At 39.1% G+C, this 19,623-nt stretch overlaps 2 protein-coding genes across 12 annotated transcripts in view; both read left to right on the forward strand.

The window, feature by feature from the left end:
• Positions 1–3,503, forward strand: part of slf2 (SMC5-SMC6 complex localization factor 2) — a 14,662-nt gene extending 11,159 nt beyond the window's left edge. For all 4 annotated transcript variants that reach the window (XM_016678723.1, XM_016678724.1, XM_016678722.1 and 1 more), the window contains 8 exons: positions 3–179; positions 291–385; positions 645–732; positions 820–924; positions 1,005–1,082; positions 1,216–1,302; positions 2,407–2,475; positions 2,583–3,503. In XM_016678723.1, coding sequence (XP_016534209.1) covers positions 3–179; positions 291–385; positions 645–732; positions 820–924; positions 1,005–1,082; positions 1,216–1,302; positions 2,407–2,475; positions 2,583–2,978 — 1,095 coding nt within the window. In that variant the 3' untranslated portion in view covers positions 2,979–3,503. The remainder of the gene's footprint in view (positions 1–2; positions 180–290; positions 386–644; positions 733–819; positions 925–1,004; positions 1,083–1,215; positions 1,303–2,406; positions 2,476–2,582) is intronic.
• Positions 3,504–4,972: 1,469 nt separating this feature from the next.
• washc2c (WASH complex subunit 2C) lies at positions 4,973–19,053 on the forward strand. Of its 8 annotated transcripts, none has more exons than XM_016678733.1 (31): positions 4,973–5,146; positions 7,261–7,404; positions 7,519–7,683; positions 7,815–7,883; positions 8,489–8,662; positions 8,779–8,872; positions 8,941–9,002; positions 9,100–9,156; positions 9,247–9,330; positions 9,466–9,550; positions 10,167–10,226; positions 10,338–10,483; positions 10,567–10,654; positions 10,733–10,807; positions 10,872–11,069; positions 11,156–11,310; positions 11,394–11,504; positions 13,031–13,126; positions 13,218–13,322; positions 13,406–13,513; positions 13,599–13,771; positions 13,915–14,032; positions 14,419–14,832; positions 14,930–15,058; positions 15,513–15,614; positions 15,708–15,782; positions 15,995–16,054; positions 16,506–16,709; positions 16,803–17,504; positions 17,597–17,768; positions 18,412–19,053. In XM_016678733.1, the coding sequence occupies exons 2-31, from the start codon at positions 7,261–7,263 to the stop codon at positions 18,552–18,554; spliced, it is 4,368 nt and encodes a 1,455-aa protein (XP_016534219.1). In that variant the 5' UTR covers positions 4,973–5,146; the 3' UTR covers positions 18,555–19,053. The 8 variants fall into 8 exon arrangements, with proteins under 8 accessions (XP_016534219.1, XP_016534222.1, XP_007566242.1 ...); XM_016678736.1 differs by having other exon boundaries at positions 14,440–14,832; XM_007566180.2 differs by having other exon boundaries at positions 10,733–10,786.
• Positions 19,054–19,623: the final 570 nt, after the last annotated feature.

The following is a 19,623-nucleotide window of genomic DNA, read 5'->3' on the forward strand; positions in this document are numbered from 1 at the left end:
AGTACTTGTCTTACTGCATGGGCCTTTGCCCTCGCGCATACAGCAACGACGAGCTGCTGTTGCTGCTAACTGTGGTGGGAAGAATCAGCCTCGACACACGGCGAATCCTCCAGTCCAACGTGGCAGTGAGCTGTCTGCTGTATACAATAATCAACAACATCAGGGACTGGTCTTCTGTGGTCAGTTTAAAAAAAAAAAATCACTTCCCACTCTGCAAAAATGGCTTTTGTGTTTCTTTACACTTTAAGCTGCGTTTAAATTGCTGACGTCACCTTATTTCTCCGCTGCAGCTGCCGAGAGTCTGTAAAGCCCTGACTGATTTAACAGACGATCATCACAACATGTGCCTCCTGGTTCAACTCCTACCTGACAGTAAACGTGGAATGTAAATATATTTGGGGTTTTTTTGTTGTTGTTTTTTTTAAAACGCATTTATTTTAAAGCTAGTTTTCTTGCATCATATTAAAGGTGTAAAGATGTAAAATAATCAAAATGCGCAAGTGAGATTACAAAAACCTAGAGGTTTCAAATCCCATCATGCAAAACATTACATAAATATCAGACATTTTAGAAGTAAGGATTTAGTTTTATCATCTTTGTCCCAGTTAAAATCTCATTGTTTCCTTCTTGGTTTCTCTGAGTAGAGAACTCCAACGCCATCTAAGCATGTGCTTCATCTCTAAGTTGTTGGATGGACATTGCACCTATGTCCCTGTGGAGACAGAACTTTCGGTAAGCTCTCTTAAAGCATTGGAGGCATCCGTTCTACAGCAGCTTGAATTCAGTCGTGTTAAACGATGTCGTTTGCATGGTGGGCAGCTTGCCGAGTTGAGGCCGTATCTTCCGCAAATGCAACCCTCCGCCCTTCTCCGAAGTATCCAGCAGAAAGACAAAGAGGAGGCGATGGCAACTCAAGACCAACAGGTGAGGACGGATTTAAAGAGTAGCATAAAAAAAAAGAGGATATCGATTTGATTCTTACACAAGTTTCTTGTGCATTCCAGGCCTACTACCTGTGTTATAGCCTTCTGACTCTGACAAATGAGGCGTCCAATTTACAGGTTTTCAAACCTGAGCAGAAGGTAACTTCTTTTTCGTTTTTCTAAATACAGTGTTGGAATTCAGTTTAGTTAAAAAAAAAAAAAAAATCACAGTGGAATTTTGGATACTAGAAATCCAACTAAAAGAGATTTTTCTTTTTTTGTTGTTCTTTAGGCGCAGCTGCTTGTTTTGTCATCAGAACTTGAAACACATGTTAAATGTGACATCAGAGAGAGCGAAAAATGTCTTTACCGCAGCAAGGTGAGCACGACCTCTAAATATGAATTGGAAAAATGTATCTGGATCCTGTGTAAATAGATGTGCATTACAGCATTTTCTTAACTAAAATGTTTAGGCAGATGTTTAAACCTGGCTTCCTGAAAACATTTCAGTTTAAATTTCTTAGTACATTTTATTTTTTTTTACAATTTTCCATAATCACTACAATTTTGTCTTTTCAAGTGCTAATTGGCTGCGCAAAACATTGAGGTGAATAAGAACAGTTAAGTGTCAGATTTTACGTTTTATGACTAAAAGGCCGTATTTATCGACTTCACTGCTTTTAGAAGAAAAACTGTAACAAAATCACAAAACTCCACAAGTTCCTCTGTTTTAGGACATTATTTTTGTACCGCCTTGCAATTTGAGGAACTACTTTATATTTCTGATGTGGTGATGCAACACACCAGTGACACAATATGGGCTCTACTGTCCGTGTTTAATAATCTGCCATTGAACCTAATAATGACCTGTTCACCCCTGTTTGCAAAGGCTGTTACCATGGCACCATAAATATCACAAAGTATTGGCATAAAAATTAAAGTTCATTTCTCCCATCCCTAGCTCCAGGTCAGTTTTCCAATTTGCATCCCAATTTCTCTTAAGTATAGATTCTTGACTCAAAATGACGTCCTGTGACTCCAGTCTAATCAAAATAAGAAAGCGTGACCTCCTGCTGGTAGATGTTATTCATCACATTCCTGTAACAGGATTTCTTTATACAGTAGGCTGTGGCTTTAACATGAAAAATTACTGTCTCATCACATCAAAGTGAAAATGAAAACTCCCCCTTGGGAGGTGCAAATGTGCACATTGTCAGCAGCACCAAACATCCAGCAGTAGCCTTCATCATTTTGTACTGAAACAATCTGACATATAAAAAAAGTAAGGTACAAAATGACCAAATATAAAGATAAATATGTTCTTTTTTTATCATGAAATTATGCAGATATTTTTTTTTTTACCAACTGAAACTTTCTGTTGTGGACTGCATCATCTGTAGCAACAACAGAAAAAGCTTTTTGACTAACAAAAACAAACTATATGTGCTTAAAGCTGTGCATTATGTCTGTATTCCTCTGCTAGGTGAAGGATCTGGTAGCCAGGATCTACACAAAGTGGCAGATGCTCCTCCAGAAAACTAGACCTCTCAATGTATAGTACACATAATTACTTCCCTCGCTGCTGTTTCTTTGAATGTATTAAAACATTGGCAGCGATTTTGAACCATCTTTTGCAAAGTCTTATAATTTTCGTTGCAGGGCAAGCTGTACGATTATTGGCAGCCTGCGGAAACCTTTGGGAACACTGAAGAAGACGACGAAGAAGCAATTTTCATTGAAGACGATGAAGAAACCTTAATAGTTAATGAGAATGACACTTTAATTGCCGAAGATAAAGAAGAAGAAAACGAAAAAACTGAGGTTAAAGAAGACATGGAAGTAGTTGAACATCCGGGAGACGAGGAAAACGATACAAAGGCGAGAGAGACAACAGCGACAGAGGAGCAAGTGACTGGTGGCTTAAACCAAGCAATGCCTGTGATGCAGCCTCCAGCAGTGGATGAGCAAATTGATCCCAATCCTAAAGAATGTACAGCCACAGAGACTCAGACTGCTGAAAGGGAAAAAACGCCACTCCCTGATGCTGTCATGTGAATCTCTGTCATGCATATCTTTTTGTTTTTTTTCTTCTCGTTGTTGAACCCTTTTGCCTTCAAGTAAAAATGATTTGCACTTTTACTTACCAATTAGTCTTTTTTGAGTACTTAACTCTCAGGTTAACCGTATGCAATAGTAGGTTTTTATAAAACTTTACGTAAGAAAAAAAACGCGTTTAAAATGCAAAGTTTACAGAGGTCAAAAGCGTTGTAAATGTTTTTGCTTTGTGCTGCACACATATTAATAGTAATTTACTTTGTTTAATAAGTTGCTGAAAAACATTTGACAATTTTTCCGCATTGTTTTTTTTTTTTGTTGTCGTTTACAGGTAAAAATGTATGTATTTTGTTAACTTAAGATTTTTTTTTTTTTTCGATTAATGACATTGGTCAGTAATGCAGCTTTTGTCGTGTTATTTAAAAAAATTACCTACTTGCTGATTTCACTGTGGCATAGTTTTAACTATTAAAATATTTTTAGGTCTTTTTTTGAAGTACATAAAATAAACTATTTTCAAATTTCCATGATGTCTTTGTATTTTATAAGGCATTTCATTTAGGGGCTGGTGACTAAAATTTCAGTTGAAATTTCTGACTTGAATGTTGAAATGACTGAAGATTAACTGAGATGTAAAAGTCATTTCATACATTTGGTTATACATAGCATTTTTCATGTTTGAAACCTGAATGAAGCGAACTTCGCCTTAACAGTTGATCAAAGGTGATTCAGTTAAAGTGGAAGTTGTACAGCGTGATGTATTTCAATTGTTTGTTGATTTGAATGATTATGGCTTACAGCTAGCAAAAAGCGCCAGTTCAGTTAGTCTAAAATGTGAATAGTATGTAAGACAAAATATCAATAATCCAGAAATCATGGTGAAAAACTTTACCGTTGTCCAGCAGGTACTTAATGATGCCCTCCACAACCAGGACAAGCAAGTGAAGGTCGTTGCTCAGTGTTTCATCCAATCTTTATTGGAAAGTGCAGTTTAAGGAAAAGCTATGGTAGACAAAAACATAGTGGCAACAGGGATAAACCCAGCCTTGAGGATTGTGAAGCAAAACCCATTCAAGAGTTTGTGGGAGCCACCCCGGAGCAACAGAAAATGTCGGAAACACATTTCCTGGGTTATGAACAAGTGAGACTAATGTGAAGTGGCCTGAAATCATCTTTCAGATGGAAGTCAGTAGTGCATTTCATCTAGGCTAGGAAAGAAGGAAGGGCGAAGATGCACAGAATCTAAACTTCGATAGTAAAATTTCCACAGTGGTAATTCAGGGTGAGCTGTCATCTGCTGGTGTTTAATTAAATCCAAACTCAGTGCAGCCATCTTCCAGGAAACTTTAGCCCATTTCCATGATTTTCTCTCCTGACGAGCTTTAGAAAGATGTTCATTTCATGTCCTAGCAGAACTTGGCAGCAGCTCACACTGCTGCTAAGTGTACCAATGCCTGGTTTAATTACCGTAGCATTTCTGTGTTTGAATGGCCAGCCTGACCTAAACTCCATAGGAAATCTGGAGTATTGTCTGGAGGAAGATGAGACGCTAGATAGACTTAATGTTTTAGTTAAAGAAACAGAACTGCTTAAACCTCAGCAGTGCTGCAGACTGAATGCTAAAGTGGAGAGTATCTGCATAGTAAGAAACTGAATTCCACAAAAGTTGCAAAACAAATATTTGTGAAAGATGTTTTCTATATTATTGTGGTTATTTAAAAAAAAGTGAACCACTTTCTTTTATTGGTGGAAGTTTCACATTTTTGGTGTGTCAAATGTTTTTGTTTTCCATATAAAGTTCAATAAATAAGTTATTGAAATATAGGAGGAGGACTAGGGAGGACTTTCAACCTAAAACTAAACCAGATAATTCACACAGGCATAGTAGAGAAGGGTCTTCTGTGATTTTACAATTTCTGTCGGATTTCCCCCCCTACCTTGTTGGTTTGGTTTGTTCCGGTCCGCCCCTCTCTACTTGGTTGCTATGCAACGCTAGTCAGGTGACTGTCTGCAGACAGAATATGGCTGACCTGTCAGAAGACCAATGAGGGAAAGGCCAAATTTTGCATAATCGATCTTGTTTTTTTTTTCTGTTTTTTTTTTTTCTTCTTCTTCGTTTCTGACCGCAGTTGTCCGACGTGGGCAGCGCTTGACAGAAGATATTCAAGGTAAGCGTGGGACCACTTATATGCAGGGTGATTTATCCGTTTATGCTACACGGAACATCAGTGTTGATGTTGGCTAGCTAAATGCTAGCTTAGCCAAACAGTCCCCCCCCCCGCTTTCCATTAAAAAAAAAAAAACACACACACAAATTCTGGAAACTTCATGAGGACGTAATAAATTACATTTCGCTATTTTCGCTATTTTAGCAACGTCACTGTAAATGCACCGCTGTCGTGTTTCATTACAAGTGTACTGGTTAAACTGTTTATAACATTTATGGGAATTCACAAGTCAATATTTGTTTTGGGTGACACTAAAAGCACCAAATCACTAAATAACTCTGAATTGTGTTCTTCGGTGAGGTAGCTCTGTCTTCGTAATTTTAGTTAATACACTCAGTATTGTTTCTGCTACAAACTTGGTCAGTTATCTAGTTTCACATAGTAGCATGCGCATGTTAAAGATGCTAAGAATCTTTTAAACAGTTATCTCTGTTTTTTTGATGTAATTTACTTTAAAGAGGTTTAAACCTTTGACCCCCACAGCTGAACTCTTACTGCTTGTAAAGATTTGAGATCTTTCAAGCAATGATGAACTTCCTGGTTGTGACATCACTGTCCTTAACTTCTATGTTATGCTCTTAGGTTGTTTTCCCCAACACCTTGTACACATCTGGCTGGCAGGATACGTTGCTTGAATTTGATAACATTTTGTCGCATATATGCAAATGTAATTCATTTTGTTGGTATTTTCTGTGATAAACCAAGACAAGTGATGCATATTGTTAAGTGGAAGGAAAATTATTCATAGACTTAAGATATCGTACAAAAAAAAGCAGGGCATGCATTTGTGGTTAGTCTCCACTCAATTCCGATCCTCACGCGCTCCTGCCCTCCATGTTTTAGGTGTTTCCCTTCTGCCACACACCTGGTTTGAATCTGTGGGTGATTAACAGGCTTCTGCAGTACTTGATGGTCATGCAATCATTTGTTCTGCAATAGAGGCACATCTAAAACATGGGGGTTGGGGGCCTGAGGACTGGAATTGCCTTAGAGGATTGTGCTGCAATTAGCTACATCAATCTTTCCATCAAATTCGAGTACCTTTTTTTTGGCTGTGTTGAATAAAATTACCATTACCATAGTGCAATGTTGCCCCCACAATGTTTCATGGTGAATCAACAAGTTTTCCACTTTTGCATTAAAGCAAGTTGTGTAGTTATTCTCCCACCTTAGCTGTGGATCCTCTGCTGCTCCTCAGCGTAACCACAGACCTTCTTGTTGCTTTTCTGAGTGATTCTTTCTTTGCCAGGCTCTTCAGTTTAGTTGAGTGACCGTTGTAGATTTGCATACGCTGTCCATTTCTGAATGATGGATTGTCCAGCACTCCGTGATGTTATGTTACAGAGCGCTGTTATATTATAACCTAATCGAAGATTCAGAGACACCACTGTGTCCTTGTTCTTTATTGTGCTGTTTGCTCACTAACATTCTCTAATAGACCTCACAAAACGGTACTATAAATGGCTGTAAACACCGAGACTGAATTACCCACTGGTGAACTAAATGTAGCTGATAGTTCTGGCATTTGTTATGGGTATCAGAATCAATCTTTTTACAATGTAAATTGAATTGAAAAGCACAACAGATTCTTCAGGGGGGTTTTTTTTAGTTGTAAATTGTGTCGTAATCATTTTTCTTCCACCTTACGATTATGTACAGGGGAAACTTTCTATCGGTCTGTTATGCACAATGCCGATAAAATGCACTGAGCTTTGTAATTTTAATGTGATAAGATGTTAAAGGAAAGGTACTATGAAGAAAAGATATGCAACTGAAACTGATTATTTAATGTCATACATAAGTGGTACTTATGTCAAGGCAGCTATAGGCAGCAAAACTCGCTCTCATAAAATCTTTGTCAGTGGAAACATTCACTCCAATTTGTGTTTTTGCTCTTATTTCCTCCTACAGGTAACCTGTGTTCATTTAGAGTACAAATGTATAGTAAAGATAATTTTCTGTTTTTGGTTTTGTCCTCTTTATGTGTTGATGGGCTTTAAAAAGCCTGCATGAATTATTGATTTCCATCATCACAACAAGTTATCTGATTCCAGATGAGTACTTTGCCAAATGGAATCGCAAATGGCCCAAGCCGAAGTGAGGCTTTTAGCAAAGATGCTCAGGTGTGGGAGAGGCCGTGGAGTCTTGAGGAGATCCGACAACACAGTGCCAACTGGTCCTTAGCAGCCGACTCGGGGGTAAGCTAGAAATCCTATCGCAATTTTGAAGCATCAGTAAAACAGTGTTTGAGAAAGTTGTGAGATCAACGGATCCTGTTCTCGTAACTGCTTTTTTTTTTTTTTGTCTCGCAGCTCTTCCTCTTCCTCCAAGACTTTTCGCAGAGAATGTTGTCAAAGACTCATGAGATTGAAAAGCAGTTGGACAGCCTTATCCGGGACACCAAGGCCACAGACAGCCGCCTGCACTCTGTCTTCAATGACTTTTTAATGCTCTCTAATACACAATTTATAGAAAATGTAATGCATCTCATAACTTCATTAATAGTATTTACCAAATTAAATTTGCATTGATATTTTTAGACTCCTTTTGAGCCAGCTGAGTTTTTAAGTAGACGACACATGATCCAGTGTATCCTGTTCTGTAACAGAGAGTGTACGATGAGGAGGTGGAGGAGACGATGCCCAAGGCTGATGCTTCAGAGAAGCAGCCTGAACAGGTAACTGAGCACAAACCTGCTGACATCTCTCGTTTTCCTTGAGTACAGCGTTTTGAGCTTTTCACAGATTGTCACTTTACAAACACAAATGTGAATTTGTCGTACTGGAATTTTATGTGATAGGAAAATGCTAAGTAGTGCATGTCTGTAAAATGGGAGGAAAACAATGTATTGTCTCAGTTTTACTGTAATTCTTATTTTATTTCTTAATAGCCAGATATTTGCTTGACTAACCCTGGTTTAAAGGTCTTCTATGCTTTTTTTTTTTTTTCCCTGGCCTTTACTTGGTCTTTCATGTCATTTGTTCTCTGGTGAGGGGGTGTGTTTGTTGCACTAGATTTTAATTTTATTTAGGGGTATTATTGTTTACAGGTCTAAATACAAAAGCAAGCCATATTTCATTTTTTAACTGGAGAGAAAATGAACCCATGTCACATTTTGCTTTTTCTTCATGATTATGTGCTACTTTGTGTTGGTCAAGCAGATGAAAGCCTAGTAAATTACACTGATTTCTTGATTGTAGCATAAAATGTGAAAAAAACATTAAGTCTGAAACTACTTTTGCAAGTATTTTCACATTTTATTTATTCATCTCTGAACTTCAGGAAAAGACTCGAGAGCAAAAAGAGGCAGAGTTGATCCCCAAGATGCAGGAAGCTGTGAGTTATGGGCTGAAAGTACTGGAGTCAGCGTTTGAGCATCTGGACATCAAGGCGGGGAACTCTGACTCCGAGGACGAGGAGATCCCGGACAGAGTAGAGGCCATCCTCGAACCCAAGGTGTGCTGCTCCTCTGAAACGCAACAATTGCAAAATGCAATTATTGCAGTTTTGACTGCAATGCATGTGATGAGATCAGCGTAATTAAGTTTGGGTGTTACTTATTTTTGCATTAGGATCTCTACGTGGATAGGCCACTTCCGTATCTGATTGGCTCTCAAGCCTTCATGGAGCAGGACGATGTTGGGCTTGGTGACCTGTCGAGTGACGGTAAGACTCTCACAGCCGCTCTTGTCTGTACCTCAGCTTGACATCAATAACCTTTATGTCATTTTCAGAACTATCGGTCGACAGCGACAGGGACAGCGTTGTCGACAGTGAAAATGACAAAGAAGAATTTGTGAGACAATATTTCCCTTATTATTTCACGTGTTATGGTTTTGTTTTAATTTTCAAAAACATTTAATAATAATAATTTTATTTCTTCTTTTAAACAGAATTCAGATGATGACGTTTCCCAGGAGGAGCCCGAAGCTCACAATAATGTTCAAAAGGTATCTTAAGTCATTTTTCTATCTCCATATAAAAAATAACTTCACCTCCAAACCAATTAAGTTTTACATTTTCTCCTCAATTTCATCTAGAAGTCATCTATGGTTAGTTTTGAAGAAGAGGAGGACGAGGATTCAGACTTATTTGAAAAATCAGATGAAGATGATGCTCCAAAGGTATAGCCGGGTCACACAAAATAATAATAATTTTGTACAGACCTAAAGTATCTGAAATGGGAAACTATAATTTAGGTGTTGGGTATTTCAGACGATTCCCAAAGAGAATGACAGCTGATATTTTGTATGTCACAGAACACAGGCGAGTTCAGATTTGAAGATGAGTTAGCCGCCCGAATCAAAGGGGAACATATGACCCGGCCTGAAGGAGATCGTGCGTGTAAGTTCCTGTCATTACCATCTACCTCACACACGACATCACCCACTGTAGATTTCCATTCCTACGTCTCATTGGTCCTCGGGTATCAAACACGTTTGGTCATTTTCACACAAATCGTTTAGGACACAATTATTTACGAAATTAGCTGAAGAAACCAAGCTTTGTTGGATAATTATTAGTGAGCAATTAAACAAATGTAGCTGTTCATAGCAGATAATATGCAGCTGTTAACTTGCCTACTTATATTTGGGAAGGTTAGAATAACATCACAAAGAATTTACGGAGACTTTATTAGTCTCTGTAAATAAAGGGACCAATAAAGTTCTCTCTACTTATAGAAGTGAGCTACAGTTTTCAGCCACCACATTTATCAACATCCAGTTGTTTGCTTTGTTTATATTATCCATTTCATAAATCGCATATACCTATCCTACGATCATTTCTGGGCTACCATTTACACCTGTTTTGGATAAGCCCAGCTGTGTCTTGTTTTAGTGAAAACCGGGTGTTGAAGCGCCCTTTTGAGTACAACATCAAGTGCAGTTCACATACGTCTGTCATTTTTACATGTGCATGTTTATGGATCTTTTGTTTCTACCATCTCATTATACTGAAGCATTGGCATCTAAGAAGAAGAGTAAAGGCAGAAAAGAACCAAAGCCTGCAAAACCACAGGGTAGGACACACAGTCATCATCATTCCTGTTCAGCCTTTTAAGTTTTGACGCACCATTAGAGTTTTCGTGACAAACCGACCAAACTTAAACTGTTCATTTAAATTTTACCAGCGGCTGAGGAGGATAGCGATGACATGTTTAAGCCTCCCAAGATGGATGATCATTACGATGATGACGACGACGATGACTTCTCCCCATTTGGTGGAAAAAGCGGCCTCTTCAGCGGAGGAAAGGGCCTCTTCGACGACGATGACGAGGTGATGTGATTTATTTCCTGCTTTCGTATCGTGGAAGCGGTGGGAACAGATTTTAATGTGTCATGTTCTATTGCATCATACAGGGAGATCTTTTCTCTGAGGCGCCAAAACCTGCGTTGGAGGAGAAAAGAGTAATGAATGAAAAGATAAGAAGCACATCTCAAGCTGAAGGTAAAATCTAGAAAAACAAATAGATTCATTTTTAAAGTAAACACACAGATTGAGATTAACGTTTATTTTGCTGTTCAGAATCTCGTAAAGCTGATAAGAAGATTCCAGCTGGTGCCGTATCGATATTTCCAGGTAGTAGAAGAGATCTTAATAGTAACATGCAACTTTTTTTTTTTTTTTTTGCTTTATTGTACTGAAACAAACTTTCTCCAATTAGATAACAGCCTGTTTGGTTCTGGACAAAGCTCTGACTCAGAGGAGAGAAAAGAAAATAAGACCCCAGCTGCTGTCGGGACCAAAACTGCTCCCACACAAACTCTCACTGGAGCTGGTGGTGGTGGAGTCGGGGGGCTGTTTGACGACGACGAAGACGATGATTTCTTTAGTGGTAAAATTCTGAAAAAGTCCGACTCTGGTAAGTGAATGAAAGAGTCGCCCGAGTGGCGCTGCAGTTATTACAATGGGATCCTGGCTTGATTATTTATTTTATTTTATTTCCAGCTGTACAGGAGAAAGCCAAACTTAAAAATTCAATTGACCTTTTTGACGATGAGGACGATGATGGCGACATATTCAGTGGCAAGTTCAAAGCAGCAACTCCAACCCAAAGCAAGAAGGAGCCTGAGGAGGAGAAAGATAAACCTCCGGAGAAAAAGGTAAATGAAAGCATTCTTTCGAAGAAACATCTAGTGTTGTGTTTTCTGTGTGTTGCAATGGTGACGGTCGATCTCATGTTTAGATGCCAGCTGGGGCCATCTCCATGTTTGGTCCTGCAACTAAAAGCCTGCTAAGCGAGGGCTTGAAAAAGAGGCAGACGTCTACCAGCGAGGACTCTGAGAAAAATGAAGAGGTCTGGATAGACTATTGTTTTCGTACTTGGCCCCGACACGCATTAATTTAGTTTGTTTTCATTCGCAAAATGTCAGAAATTCAATCTAAAAGTGCTCCATTGTCTTCAGTGGTCACAATGTTAAGGTTGGTTTTTCTTCTAAAACTACTTATGGCTTCTTAAGTGAACTTGATGATCTTTGCTAGATCTGATTTATAAAGCACGTTTATGACAATACATTTCCAAAGTGCTGTGCATTGATCCATAGACGGTCAAATGTTTATAGCACAGCAATAAACTTACACTAAAAGTGGAATGCTCAAAATAGATTTAATAATAACTTGCATTTAAGTACCGTATTTTACGCACTATAAGGCGCACCTAAAAACCTTCAATTTCCTTAAAAGCCGACAGTGCGCCTTATAATCTGGTGCGCCTTATATATGGACCAATATTGAGCCACAACAGGTCTAGCAGCTATGGTAAGCAGGCGCCGACTTCATTTTCGCCCATAGAAGAAGAAACGCGCGGTGCATGCTGGGATAGTTGTCAGAATGCTGGTTTGTTAATAAAGTTTGACTGACCTATCTGCAGGTCATTTAGCACCACGTTCTCCACGAACATGCTGTGCGCGAACGGAGAAGGGTGACCATCGTCCGGCCACTCCCCGGCTCAGTCGCGGAAGGCTCTCCTAGCCGACCGGAGTCGGACTGTTTTGTTGACATTCTTTATGTCAACAAAGTGGCTTTAGACATTCATCCAGGATGCTTCAAGGGACCAGTCCCTGTACATTTAAAGCCGGGGGGGCGCGGGGGAAGAGAGACAGAGACTGCGGGCAGCGTGTCAGTTGGTCTGCGTTACCCAGAAAACAGTTGGGCACAATATACCAACACCGTGAGTGTTGGCTGGGGCAACCTACTATGTAAAGTACTCTGGGATCTTTTCTATTATTACACATCCATATTTGTAGAGTACGGAACAAATCGCATCCGTATAGGTTCAATACGGGATCGTCGGCAATCCTAACTGTAGCGTCCTTCCTATGCGCCTTATAATGCGGTGTACCTTATAAATGAAAAAAGTCCTAAAAAAGGCCATTAATTTAAGGTGCGCCTTATAGTGCGGAAAATACGGTAAATAAATTTTACTTAATTAACTTTGTTTAATAAGGTCAAAATAATTAACATTTATTTGTCAAGGGACACTGCACATTAAGAACACTGCTAGGTAATCTGATTCACCCATAATCTGTGGAACCAGATTATGGGTGAAAAAGGTTCTGTGTAAAATGCACCTCATTATTCTGCAATGCAGAAATTGTATCAAGAAGAGAGGAGTAAACCTTCACATTTCATCCCACATCTTGGGAAATATTGTCAAACCATTGCATTATTTTGTCTAATTTTTTTTGTTTACATCCTTAATTTTTACATTTTGTCTTTGACGAGAAAACTAACCTGTGCATCTCTCTCTTTTTTTTCATTTTTCTTTTTGTTATGGGATAATTTCACAACTTTTTGTATTTTGTTTACGTTTATGAACTTCAGGTTGTTCCTGCTGCTGCTGATGTTGGAAAAGCTCCAGTTAAGCCAGCAGAAACGCCTCGTAGCACAAGCCTGTTCTCTGACGATGAAGAGCCTCAGGTAATGTTCGCAGTAGAAACAAAATGGTAAAGAAGAGATGAATCTCACAAAGCATTTCGATAACGCTTGATATCCTTTTTGTTTGCGTCAGTTATTTCCAGGAGCCACTAAGAGTCAATCTAAGCCTGACCCTCCAAGTTTGGGTAAAACCGGCAAGACCCCCCTGTCCTTATTTGATGATGAGGAAGAAGAAGAGGTGAAAACAGTTTCATTACAGCAAAAAATAAAATCTGACGCGTTTTATTTGACATCACTACATGTTAATCTTTTACCCTGTAGGATCTTTTTGCATCTGCAGCCAAATCTCAAGTTAAACCATCTCAAGCTAAAGTCGCCGTCCCGCCACCCACCAAAGCGGCATCCAGCTCTCTTTTCAGCGACGACGAGGTATGAGGTCAACAAAGCTAATATTTTCTACTCGCCAACCAGGATTTTTCTGAATTTTGAAATATGTAACTTTCTGAAATGTCAGGATCAGTGGATAAGTCCAAAAAGCAGCTCATCGAAGGCGGAGAGTAAAACGGGAGGAATGAAAACCAGCACCAGTGCCCCATCTAACCTCCCAAGTACTAAAATATCTCAGAAGAGCAGTTTGTTCAACGACGAGGATGATGATGACCTGTTTGCCGACACCAAGACGTCAAGGTACATGCGGTTGTAAATAACCCGATTCATTTATAAACGGAAAACAAAGCAGCCCTTGTCTGGCTCAAGTTGCGTTGTAACTGTTATTGTACTTTAACATCTTAAATATTTACTTGACTTCTTGTTCTGTTGCCTTCATGAAGTCAGAAGAAGCCCCAGAGGGTTGCTCTCCTGTTTGAAGACGAGGGAGATGATGAAGGAAAAGAATCTCTGTTTGGCAATAACCCTGCAGTTCACACAAACTCTGAAGCCCCCACTAAAGTGAGTGAGCAAAAGTCTTAAACTCATTGCTTATGCATGACTTATGCATTTTTTTTATTATTATTCTTTTGATGCTTGGTTGAAACCAAGAAGATAAACTATTCTTGTAGATAGAACTGTCTCATGTTTGGGAATTATTTTGAGAATTTTACATTTCTAACTTAACAAACAGAATATTTATACAAGAGCACCTTCACTCATATCGACAAGACTTTAGCATAACAAACTGGTGTAGAGGATGATATTGAGTTGGTATAACGTGTGGTCCTACAAACCTAAACTGTTCGTCGAAGACACTTCTTAGAAGTTCTGATGTTTGAAAGTTCACATATGTGTATTTGTGCATCCTCCACGTGTAACCGTTTTATTATCTGTAATTTTCTCAGATGCCTGTTGCCTCTTCGCAGTCCTCCTCGAAGCCAGAGCAGGTTCTGGTCTCTGAGGCCCCAGCAAAGGACAAACCGCCGGTGCAGCCGAAGCCAGCTGAAAAGAAACCTGAAGCGCTGCCGTCACCAGAGAGCGCTGAAATCAGAAAGAAGCCTGCTGGAGCAGTCAGTCTGTTTGGTGGCATCGACGTTCTCAGCAGCAAGCAGACAAAGGGCCCTCTGGATGATGAAGACCAGGATGACCTCTTCCTCGCCAAAGGCACTCCACCACCAATGTTCAGGACCGAGGAAAAGAAGGAAGACAAAGGCAAATCAAAAACAGTCAGTCTGTTTGATGAGGATGACGAAGACGAATCAGAATGGAACGTTCCAACATTCTCAGCCAGTAAGCCCACGGCAGGAAAGACGCCAGAGGTTTGTCTGCCTTGTAATAGAACAGAGAATATGGGGAAATTCATTCATTTGCATTTTCATTTTACTTCTGCATTTGAAATGTAAAATTTTCCCGCAGCCCGCAGAGGAGCAACAGCAGAATAAGAGCACAGGGGTTTTCCAGGACGAAGAGCTGCTGTTCAGTCAAACGCAGCAGAAGGACAACGACCCTGATGTTGATCTTTTTGCAGCCACAACAAAAGCTGAGGTCAGTGCATCTGCTGCATTGTTGTGCGAGTTCACTCGTAACAAGAGCTAGCTCCAAGTTCAGTTCAGATGTTAAAGTCAAATTTATTTAAACCTTCCAAACTACATTTACTGTTCCACTATGAACTGATTCATGTTCCTCATTATATTTTTGTGAAATAAAATTTGGCAGCAATTGCATTCTCTCTTGAGAATCAGAATTCATTGTATTGGCCAAGACTTTGATGCACAAACAAGCAATATGACTTTTCACATCATCACTTACCGCTTTACTGCATAAAGTAACAAGTGTCTCCTAAAGGTTGTGCAGTTACACTTAATGACATTATTTCTACAAAGTTCCCATAAGCAAAACTTGTCATGAGCATGTTTGTGGTTTTGCTTACTCTGCAAATATTTTTCTTCTGTATGTAGTTGCAAATGTTTTTCATTGTATTGTATTGGTCAATTTTCAGAGTTCTAAGGTCAGTCCGATGAAACCAGCAGCGCATAATCTGTTTTCAGACGATGACGAAGATGACATTTTCAGCTCTGTCAAAGCAACGCCTCCCCCTCCGGTAACAATATAGTTTTGTTTTTAGAAAACACCGGATTTCAATATTTTTAATACTTACAAAAAATACCAACCGTTTATTTTCCTTTTTATTTAGATGGTAGCGAAGAAACCAAGCAAACCTCTTGATAAAGCGCCACTTGCAAGCCCTGATCCTGTTTCAGAGATTCAGGTGGGCTAAATTTGTCTGTTTTTGATTGGTTTTGATTTTTTTTTTTTTTTTTTCAGTTTGATACTACAAAACTGTGGCAACTATTTACTGATTTAGAAGCATTATTTTTGTTTTGTTCTGTTCTCAATTTGTAAGATTTTTTTTTTTTTTAAAATAAAACACAAATTCTATGTTTGATACAATTTTGATCCTGCTGTAATTTGACCACACAGAAACCAGCACCAAGCCCTGTAAAACCTAAAGATTCCTCATCAAGGATTGGGAAACTTCAAGTAATTTAATTTTTTTTAACTGAATCAAAAGCCTTTAATACTGACCTATTTTTTTTCTCTTATTTTCCTCTTCGGGGAAGATCTTTACATATTTTTCACCTGCTTTTTCCTATTCTTCCTATTCTTCTTCCAAACCTTGGCTGAAATTGACTGTCCTAATTGAACAGTCATTTTATCATTTTATCTTACTAATGAAGAAGAGATGTCTTGCTGGTCTTTGCAGTTTCAGCAGTTCTTGCTGTTCGTTGTTTCTCTTGCACCATTTCCATCCTCGGTCCTGGTTTCTCCTTTCTCTGAACCACACAGAGGAACTTACTAGTTAGAGAAGTGATACAAATCTGTACTATTAGTTCATGGTTCTGTACATATGCTAAATTTTCTTGCTTGAAGTAGTGTCATCTTAAAAAGAAACTACACAGCTATCACTGCAACTGTTTTTTTATACATCCAGGCCAGTCTGATGATCAACCCTGCTGCTTTGCTCCCGGGAGCTCTTTCCAGCATGTCAGGGACTCTGAGCTCTTCCTCTGGGGTATCCAGCTCCAGCCTGAGCCCCAGTCCTGTTTCAACCCCCATAGGAGGACATGAAGAGAGCGAAGGTGGGGTGAGCTTTGATACACCAGTCCAGGTCACGACTCTGCAAAGTGCACACAAGGTGGGTTTTGAGTTTGGCACTTTCTGCACTGTTGTCTCTTTATCTTCACCTCCATCTACTCCGAAAGTAGCTAAAATCTCCCTACCCTTGCAGGGCCGTGCAAAAGGTTCGGCTCTTCGGAGACCCCAGTCCAGAGCAGCCAGGCAGCAGGCTGCCAAAAAGTTGGTGGGGGACACAGATCAGAGCGGAGGGGAAGATATTTTTGCTCCAAATCACAGTGTTTCCAGTTTAGCATTGCCCCCATCAGACAAATCCAACCTCGCGCCCATCAACCCAACATCACCTTCGTCGTCCGAAGCATCAAACTCACCAAAGCCCTTGTCTTCACAGCCTTCATTCTCTCAAAGCTCTTCCAGACCCAATGAGCTGTCATTGCCAGTATCGACAAAAGCAGGAACGAAAGACTCCAGTAAGGACAGCAGCAGCACAAAGAAACAACTACCATTAGAAGAAGATGACCTCTTTGGCTCAGATGGTCTCTTTGGGCCTAAAACCATCTTTAACAAGCCCTCACCCAGAGAGACCCCCAAGAGCATCGAGCCACAGGCCAGTAGTGGAGCAGGACTGAAGAAGGATATAGATCCCAGTCAACTCTCCTCTATATTTGATACGCACACTGATGATCTTTTCCAAAATGTTAAGCCACGTTCAGTAACACAGAAAGCTAAAGCCTCACCCTTTATGGAAGATGACGATGACGACTTATTTGGACTTAACAGCAGTGCCACTGCCACATCCAAAACTAATAAAGAAATCAAGAACGGCAGCAGTTTTTCAACACAGGACATTTTTCAGGTAGGTTTACCTTTTTGTTTGTGGTAATTGAATCACCTGTGCCATCAGGGTGGATTTGATTCCCGTTTTTCCTGTCTGAATTTGTGTTACAGGACGAAGCCACCATTGTGCCTAAAGTTGACAAGAAGCTCAAAGAGAAAAGCATTGATGCTGCCTTGTTTGACGATAATGTAGACATTTTTGCTGACCTGACAGACACATTTAAACCAAAACCGAAGTCCAAGTTAAAGGGAGAGACCAAGTCTATATTTGATGACGACATGGGTAAGCAACAGTGATGTTCGTCACACATTTACAATGCTTTTTCCAAAGTGTTCCACATTTTTAGAGTATAACCATAAACTTCAGTGTATTTTATGGCGATTTTTGTGTGATTAAGCCAAAGCATGGTAGTGGGTAATAATGAAATGTGGGATAAATAAGTGTCATAAGGTCTGAAAAGTGAGGCATATATTTTTATTCAGCTCTTTTTACTCTGATACCAGTGGATGAAATTTAGTGAAACAAGTGGAAAGTCACGCAATTAGCAAATGTGTAATTTAATTTCAGTCCAATTGATTTGTGAAGGGCTCAAAGGCTTGTTGGGGAACATTGGAGAACAAATATCACAAAAACTAAGAAACAAATCAGAAAGGCCAGGGAAGAACTTGAGTAGTTTAAAGCAACAATTAGGTTATGCAACAAAGTGTAGGGCACCACTGCTAACAACGATGGACTACTTTGTGTAGATCTGCCATATTAAATCTCTATAACATATGTTTGAGGTTTGAACATGACAAAATGTAAAAATACAAAACTTAATACTTTTGCATGCCACCGTATACTTTCTGGAGATCAGTTGTGTTGCTTAGTGCTCACCTTTTATTTGTCGTATTTTAACATTGTTATATCTCTCTGCCCTTCAAAGATGACATTTTTACAAGCACAGCAAAGCCAGTGCCGAAGGCTCCGGATAAATCAAAGAAAACTCCACCAGCCAAGGAAACGAGTAGTGCACCAGATTCCAGCAACATATTTGATGACCCACTTAACGTTCTGGGTGGGAATTGATGTCTTGGAGTGGCCTGGAATTTGTAAAATTGTGGATTTTTTTGTTTGTTTTTTTTTTGTTTGTTTTGCTTCATCATTAAGTGATCAAGAAAAGATATGATACACTGTTGATAGAATATTTATTGATATAACATCATATCAGTATGTGGCTTATTTTTGTCTGACAAAGACTAATTAATACGATTTCATTCATCTTTCAACGGAGTTTCCAAAATTATCCTGGCATCATAACTAATATAACTGTTTAGTGTTTATATTACATAATAGCACTTTATAAGCATACATTATGCTTAGTCTTGAGGCCTGCAGAAATTATATTGATTTGTTTGGCTTTGCCACGTGAGATGTTATGTCTTTAGGTTTGTGCCATATCATTCTGACTGTCTTAGTCAATTTTGACAATGTTTTTATTAAGAATTTCCTCCATTTCCTAACTTTGACTGTGATGATAAAGACGATGCTTTTTTTAATGACTAAAATGAAACATATTTTACCTGAATTATGTGTGATTATTTCCAGCTCAATCGTTGATTTTCTCGTTTTAACTCCAGAGCAAGGCAGTATTTTGTCATTTGTTGAATACAATAAATAGTTTCTTTAGTCTTTTATATGAGCAGTAAACATTAAAATCAAGAAAGTCTGTGTGGTTTTCTAACATTTCCACACATGGATGACAAGCAAAAATAAATGTAATTTAAAATGCCATTTGTGGAAGGGAATAGATACGGACTTTCATGTTCTCTTAACATTGCTAAAATCAGACACAGGTGCACATGATAAGAACGGGGAACATTTTAGATAAGGTTAAAACTCAGATATCAAGCTTACTGTATTGAAGAGAGGGTGAATGTTAAGACCCAAAGAGCTGTCTGACCTAAGTCTACTAAGAAAGAACTCAAAAAAAAAAAAAGAACTGGGAAAACAACTATCCCACACACACAAAAAATAGTCTACAAGTTGAAGACCTTCATGACATTTGGTCATGAAGGTGACTAAGGAGGAAATCATTTTCTTTCTGGCTGATATCCAATGACCAAACTAAGGTTTGCCACAGAAAACATAGACGAAG

The sequence above is a fragment of the Poecilia formosa genome, unplaced genomic scaffold (assembly GCF_000485575.1).
Source record: "Poecilia formosa unplaced genomic scaffold, Poecilia_formosa-5.1.2 Scaffold188, whole genome shotgun sequence".
Lineage (NCBI taxonomy): Eukaryota > Metazoa > Chordata > Actinopteri > Cyprinodontiformes > Poeciliidae > Poecilia > Poecilia formosa.

Coding starts and splice junctions, on each gene's coding strand:
- washc2c (XM_016678733.1), top strand. CDS start 7,261: ATGAGTACTTTGCCAAATGGAATCGCAAATGGCCCAAGCCGAAGTGAG. Junction 8,663..8,778: donor AGGCCATCCTCGAACCCAAG/GTGTGCTGCTCC, acceptor TTTTTGCATTAG/GATCTCTACGTGGATAGGCC. Junction 9,551..10,166: donor GCCTGAAGGAGATCGTGCGT/GTAAGTTCCTGT, acceptor ATTATACTGAAG/CATTGGCATCTAAGAAGAAG.